Source organism: Protopterus annectens, chromosome 15.part0 (genome assembly GCF_019279795.1).
Source record: "Protopterus annectens isolate FY-2018-M chromosome 15.part0, PAN1.0, whole genome shotgun sequence".
In the NCBI taxonomy this organism is placed as follows: Eukaryota; Metazoa; Chordata; order Ceratodontiformes; family Protopteridae; genus Protopterus; species Protopterus annectens.
The window spans coordinates 438,751,786-438,759,492 of record NC_056749.1 but is presented as its reverse complement, the minus strand read 5'-3'; the positions used below and the strand labels follow the sequence as shown (position 1 = coordinate 438,759,492).

Genomic DNA, 7,707 nt, shown 5'->3' with positions numbered 1-7,707 from the left:
GTTATTGTTTCTCATGCAGTTGTATCTATGAATAATGTATATTGCCCTCTGCAAACTACATACAAAGCACACATTATTCCGATATTCCTAGTGGTATTGTCGATACCAGTGGTGTAGCCAGGCATACTCTTTGCGCTCTCTACATTTATTTGAACATCAGATAGAAACATTGGGGCTTTGTTTGGGCATATTATATCTAAAACTGCCTAAATTAATGCCTCTAGCAATGTGGCTATAGCTTGCTTACAGACTGGATTGCGAATTAAAAACAATATCGCTAATAGTTTTTGACTGTGCAGCTGCAAATGTTACACGCATTAAGTGCTGGAGGAGGGGGCAAAAGTTTAAAAGAGTTGCCCAATTTTTAAACCTCAGGAACTGAGAACAGCGATAAGTTAAGAGTACAAAATGGAATTCACTCATTGACCTTAACCCGGTCGAAATTCTTAATTCTCTTAGCCTTTATTCTGACTAGCCCTCCTACTATGTTAACACATACGTAAATCAGTGAAATAAAGTTTAAAAGATGCCCAGATGCTATCCCTCCTCTGGCTGCGGTCTGGATGAGGAACGGTTTCTCAACAGTAACAAGTCGGTCGTATTTTTTGGTTACTCCAGCTGCGGCTGTCATATCAGTCTGCAGGTTGGGTTCCCACCAATATGGCGGTAGACGGATGGAAATACTGATGACAGTCCGCAAGCTAGCCTCGATCTGTACGATGGTAAGCGAACTTTTATATGTTATGTCCTCACAGTGATACATGTGTAGTTGACTATGGCTGTGTGTCTCCTGGCTGGCTGACTTGTCTCACATGGTGAGTGTAGACTTGAAAGCGGTTAATGTAGATGCTTTTTTGTTTACTGTTATTTTGTGGATCGTTTCTGTCATTTCTTCTAGTTACGTTACAGTGTAAAAGGAAGATCCATGTTTGGAATATTGTGTAGCAGCAGATAAAACACGTTTTACATTAGATGAGAAACTGGCTGCAGCGAGCGTTTGCGTGTGAACGTTGTATGTGTCAATCATAATTCAGAGCCCGTTTCCAGATACGAAACTGAGAGTTATTCAATATCGTGCAAAGCAGTTTATGAACTAAGTTATAGACAAGTTAATTTAATGAATCTCCAGACTGTTATGTGCGTAACCTGGCACGAGTGAAGCAAATAAATTCCATAACTGCGCGTGGGAATTTTGAACTGGTGTTGTACTCCACCCCCCTACCCACACCCACACTTCTGTATTCTTTAGATTGGTGGCATGTCCTTAATATATGTTTGTTTCAGTAAACCTGCAGAATTCTGTATACCATAGGTTCTTGATACAGTCCTAGTAACATCTTAGCAGTTATACTTAACTTTGGAAGGTTTGCCTTTGTTAGTAACAGTTCACCACTAGTTTAATATAGTTATGATTGTTTCCGCTAATGCAACCTATTGTATATCTCTCAAGTGTATCTCATTACGAGGAACGTACTTAATTTGGGATCTTAAAAAGTTCATATTCCTGCAAGTTCCACATTGAAAGGGTCTGTCACACGTTCAATATTAGGATTTTTTAACTGCTATCCATGGTAAATAGAAATTAATCACATTCATTCATTTAAAAATCTTTTTTATAAGTAAACCCAGCATATTTTGTTCATTCTGTGTCCTTCCTAGTTGAAGTTGTTACTAAGACATGAGTATGTGTTCCACATTTTGCCCATTTGTTCCACATTATGAGCACTGTTGTTCCTCATTTTGGAGATGGATGGTTCAGAGCTATGGGGTATTGTGATACTGAAAGCAATTACATTAAACATGCTGATTATGCAACCGGTAAAAACAACAAAACTGCACTATTTTATGATTTTCAAATGCTATCCATTCTCAAAAATAAACAGCATGCTGTGGTTGGCTGATACACGTGGATTGTATCTTTCTGACCTGAAGGATAAGCATCATACTTTTTCTTGGCAGTACGTTTTTGTAGCTGTTGTTGAATAGTTGCATAAAATTAGAACTTTTGTGTGATTAGTGTTTTTTTTTTTCTATAATAGGCAGAATAACTTATGCTTATTTCATCTTTGCATAGACTTGTGGGTTGCAGAGTGTTTCTGGTTTTCTTTTCAGGAGGTTCATGGGTAGGTACTAGGCTATCTGCCCAAGGGCATACGTAAGCCTAGCAGCAAGGTACCATAGCTTACACCACCCAAGAAAGTTATTTTCCTGTGCCACTGTCCAGCAGAGACACAGAAGTGATCCCCAGGGTGTATTTCCTATTTCCCATCCACTCATTAAGATTTTTCTTGAAGAGTGCTAATGAAGAACTTTGCTTGACATAGATGGGTAGTTTGTTCCAGAGTATAGGAAGTCTCTGGGACAGGAATCTATCTCTCCAGTGTGTCCTGTTTATTGTGGTGACAAGGTTTAGGTCCCTAGAGCGTGTAGCTTGGTGGGATTAGGATTTCTTTAGGTGTAGCATGTCCAACAGCTCTGGGTTTGATATAGCTTTATATGTTTGGCAGAGATCACCTCTGAGTAGGCGATATGCTACGGAGTAAAGCTGGAGTTTTTTGAGGTGGTCAGTGTAGGGCATTTGTTGAGGCCAGTAATCCTCTTTGTGAGGTACTACTGTGGCCTTTTCAGCTGCTGCAGATGTCTTTTGAGGTGCATTCCAAAAGGGGCATTGTACTCTAAAATGGGTCTAATGAGTAACGAGTAGAGGGGAACAATGACCTCTTTTTTTCTTCCTGGATGAGAACTCTTTTATGATGAGTTGTGCCATGTAGAAGGACTTCTGACTACTGTGTCAGCGTAAGCCAGGGAATCTTGTTGGCTAGGCTTACTTAGGCCCTTGGGCTGATATCCTAGTACCTACCTATGAACCTATGGATACACAGGCCACTAGATGTTAGTAACAATAAGTATTTTTCATCCTGTGATAGAGATGTTTTTTCTTTTTGTACTATCTGTTACACAGTTTGTATGTGCAGTTGTATATAGAAATTATTTAATAGTTTTTTTATGCCTCCATGCCTATTATAGAATCTTTAAGGAATTTTTAAGGTATTTATTTTGGAGTCACTGGATGTATTCTTAATTTGTGTTCTTAGTTTTAAATAGTTAACAATTTTGTAGAGTTAATTGATTTATTAGTTAATTAGTGGCTGTATTTGAAAGATTGAAACAAACATTACTGTCTTGGCTGAGGAAGTCTTAATGTTTTGGAGATGTGAAACGCAATGATTACAAAGTGTTTAATATTTTTTATAATGTTATTTTTCTACTGTGTATTCGTGGTACTTGCTCTACGGTGATTAAATTACTATAAATTGTTGATTTTAAGCCATTGGCGGTTGTTTTGTGCCTCTGCATTGCTGCTTGAACTTTTTTGCACTTACAACATACACATGTTGTTTTTTAAGAAGCAAAATAGTTCATGAACTATATGAAGAGAAACTTTTAACAGAGGAAGTAGAGCACGTTGCACTGAACTTTTTTATGTGTAGAATTTTAGTTGAGTGGAAAAATACATTAGAAACTGTTTAAAGCATAGCTAATTTGTGGAGTTTATAAATTTTGTTATTGTGTAATAGAAGGAAAATATTTTATCTGATTTGTGACTACCTTATTGAAAATTGAGGAGATGTTTTAATTTTATAACCAGAGGCTTCATTTCCCTGAAAACATATCTGTTAAAGCTTGGCATTTGGCACAGTGGGCTAATGTCCTGACTTATTAATGAGCTGCTTCTTGTAACAAGGGTGCAGGATTCAAATCTTTCCACCTTCTTTTACTTACTATGTGACATTGAGCAAGTCACTTAACCAGAAATGTTTTTAACTGATAAGAAAGCAAGTGTTTTGGCTCTTTTATTCAGAGCTTCCTTGTGCCTGGCTTGGACACCTGTGATTGCAAGACTTGGATTACTTCTAAAACCATCTGGATCTACAAAGCTGATATTATTTTTTTTTCACTTGCTGTAATTGTTTCAGTGATATTTTACACTTCTGTGCTGTACTTTATTTTATCTAATTTATCACTGCTTTTCAACTTGCTTTTGTTAAAGAAATTCCATCAGTTTGTTACTGTACTGCTTTTAGGTTGTTTTCAACAATAGTCTGATATTTACTAACCTCCTCTGTTACTGCAAAACCTGTTTCCGAGTTTGCCAAAGTTCTCCTGAGTCTGCCAAAATATTTCTTAAGTTTTGCAAAGTTTCTGTGTGTTGTGAACATTTCTCAGGGTTCGTGAACTTATTTCCAAGGATCCTTGATATTGCAGGAATTCTTAATTCTGTTCTAAGGCATTTGTTACTGCACTACAGCTCAACACCAGTTTTACATTAAAAGGGTTCTTTTGCACTCTGGTGGGAGGAGAGAGCTAAATTCAACCCATCTAAGGTGGGACTTACTGGTCGATAACTTACTGTGTTTTTATCTGATTTGGCCTGAGGGTTTAACTTTATAAAAGTCTTTCATCCTGCTGATGTAGAGGCATGCTTGTACAAATGTTGTTCCCTGTGCTTGCATATAACCCAACCTCTCCAGTTTCATATCCTCTACAGGAAATGCTCTCCATAGTCTCCCACTGTTCACAGCTGCTTGAATACTTGCCTGTTTGTGCAGAGGGTAATACCACTGCAGGTCATCAAATAGTATACTACTAAACACTCACATTTTGACCTTTAAGTGACTGTCTCTTACTCCTTCCCATCTAGAAATTGTGTTTCTTTGCTTTACGTAGCATAGGCTAGATTCAGACCTGCTGAATCTAGACTGTTTGGTATCGCTGTGCTCTTTAACCAGCCATCTTATATTAAGAGGGCCTCCCTGCACCCTTGTAGCAACTGTGTAGCTCAGGACCCATCTGAGTTGCTGATTGCTGGAGAAAGGCTCATTTTGGGGCTTTCCCATTGGTAGTTGTGTTTGAAACCGTTTACATTTGCCTGTATGTAAGCATCGCATTTGCACAGGTTTGTGCTCAGTTTACCAGAGCTGCTCAACATTTGGCAACTTTAGCTAGAGGTCTTTAGTGCAGCTGCATGGAAATCCAAGGCATCCACTGAAAAATAAGTATATTTTAAGCCAGCACTGCACTTCGTTAACTCTTTAATTGAATTACTGCTTAATTTTTGCTATTTGTGACTAAGTGCAGGTAGCCCACTTTCTTCCCATATAGCATATTCAGAAAAATCCTGCTACAGTGAACTGGAAGTTTCCCATTATTTCTCTTGCGAGCTTGATGGATGTGGGCATCTTGAGACAATCTAGCTATTGCTTCTTGTATACTGACAACCATTTACTCCTAAAGCAAACTTAACACCCTGTGTGAGAGATGTAAATACATGGTGGAAATGGAGTCAGTTCTATCACGTAAAACTAAACTAGACCTCAAACAGGTTGTCAGCACACAAGCTTCACCTCTCCTGCAAACCTCAAATCTCACACAATAAGGTCATAACCCGTAACCCCACATACATGGAGGCACTCACTAAAAGCCTACAAAAAGAACAGAGACCTCCCAAACGCACAAGACCCACACTTGCCACTAAGCAAAAAGAAACCACTACATGTAACACATCCACCCATGTGTCAACAGATAAACCCATAAGGCAAAACACATTAAATGTCTTGGTCATAGGCGACCTCATAATGAGACATGCAGATCTCTCCCTCACCAGACTGGGCAAGGAGAAGGTCTTGGTCAGCTGCCATGATCCGACAAATCACACACGTACTTAAGTTACTCAGCAAGTACCATTATGATTTTGTCATAGTCCATGTTGGAGCGAATGATGTATGTCTCTGGACTATATGAAGAGAGACCTGAATAAACCCTCTGCTTATGAATCCCAGACAGGTATGTCCCTAGCTCTAAGCAATATCCTACCCTTACCCTTGATGATGCCACAGTATAAACAAAAAATGTTTGACTTCAACAATTGGCTCAGCTTCTGGTGTCAGTCCAGGGGGATCCAGTATTTGTGAGCTTGTGAGAATATGGTAGACAGACCTCATTGCTTTTCTAGAGATGGTCTGCACTTGTCCCTCAATGAGGCTTTTGGATACTAGCAAAGTGCCTTGCCTCCCTCATAGTGCCTTTTTTTAGGCAGTATCAAAACAGCAAATTTTCCAGTATAACAAAATCTAATCGAGATCATCTCAGGGTTGTACTGCTTAATGCTATGAGCTTAAACACAAAACTGTAACCCTGGAAGCACTCCACACCTTTGAGGATGCTGACCTCTGTGCAGTTACAGAGACATGGTTCAAGGCCTCTGAGAGCACCCCGACTGTGCAAGGCTACAATGCCTTCCACACATTTAGACTTCAAAATGAGCATGAAGGAACCAAAGGTAGAGGTGTAGCCATCTTCATTAAAACCAAATACACTTTGAGATTGGTCAAACAGCATGTCTCTCTCAAACTAATACATGTCCGATTAACTATTGGGGAAAAGTACCATACCACATCATTGCTAGCTATAGATCCCTCACCATAAACCAAGATAAGCACACCACCTACTTCAGTTTACTGGAAGTCGTAGCCGTACAGCTCAACTCCTTAGTCATGGGAGATTTCAAATGTCCTTCATAGACTCGGGGGGGGGGGGCATACATGAGTTAAAACACACTAAACTAAAGGATTCTGGACTTTAACACAAATTCTCAGGAACAGATAGTCTTCACCAACACCTGGTGCTCTAATTTTCTGGACATATTACTGACCAACACGGGGGAGGGGGGGGTCTCTGTACTTTCCCATGCATGACGCCCACCCTGATTAGGTCAGACCACAAATCAGTCTAGTTTTGAAGTAACTACTGGAACTGACACCCTCACATAAACGAAGATTATAAAAAGCTTTACCAAAGCTAACTACAGCCTACTAAGTGATGGTATAAAAAAACTTCGTACCACCATCAGGCACAGACATCAATGATCACTATGCAAAAGTGTATGCAAATGCCCTGTACAAACACTTAAGTAACTGTATAAACTCTGCTATACATGACCAAATCAAAACCAGGTCATCCTATAAAAACAAGCCACAGTGGGGGACTTCAAGTATAAACATAATATAATAAGAGGAAGAAATTGTTGTCAAAAAACAAGAGGGATACCACTCTACATGGGAAGGGTTCTCTCCTAAGCCTAATCAAGAAAATCGGAAATCTTGTAAAGTCTTTTAAAGTAAATTACAAAATTAAAATCTCATCCCTAGCCAAAGATAATCCTAAGGCATTCTTTAACTACGTCCAAACTCTAAAAGGGAATTGCCAGCTGTGTGCCAAAATGGTTATAGATTGGATCACTCATACTACCCTGGAAGATATCGCCAACCTGCTAGCTGACAGATTCAGCACAAAGTTCACCCCTATACCCACCTACCATATCCCAAAGCATACCTGACATCAGCCCTTTGTCTAGTATCTCTAGAGAACAGGTCATTTCAGTGCTCATCAAGGCCAAAAACACAGCCTCGGTGTGACCAGATAATATCCCAGGTTATATACTAAACAATGTAAAGTAAGACTTAGCGGACCCACTTGGCGTTCTCTTTAATCATTGCTTGAGAACTGGCTATGTTCCTGCAGAATGGAGAACAGCAACAGTAATCCCACAGTGCAAAGGGGGGGCATCAGTTGACCCTGGGAACTACAGACACACAAGTCTAATCAGCATCATCTACAGGGCCATGGAAAGAATTAGCATGGACCTTG

At 39.5% G+C, this 7,707-nt stretch overlaps 1 protein-coding gene across 2 annotated transcripts in view; it reads left to right on the top strand.

Annotated features, from left to right (window-relative positions):
* The first annotated feature begins 560 nt into the window (after positions 1 to 560).
* Positions 561 to 7,707, top strand: part of LOC122789744 (ubiquitin carboxyl-terminal hydrolase 12) — a 902,204-nt gene continuing 895,057 nt past the window's right edge. The window contains exon 1 of one of the 2 annotated variants that reach the window (XM_044057179.1): positions 561 to 722. In XM_044057179.1, the coding sequence (XP_043913114.1) occupies positions 564 to 722 (159 nt within the window). In that variant the 5' untranslated portion in view covers positions 561 to 563. Of the gene's footprint in view, positions 723 to 796; positions 816 to 7,707 lie in introns of those variants that run through there. The other variant, XM_044057180.1, reaches the window with a different exon arrangement.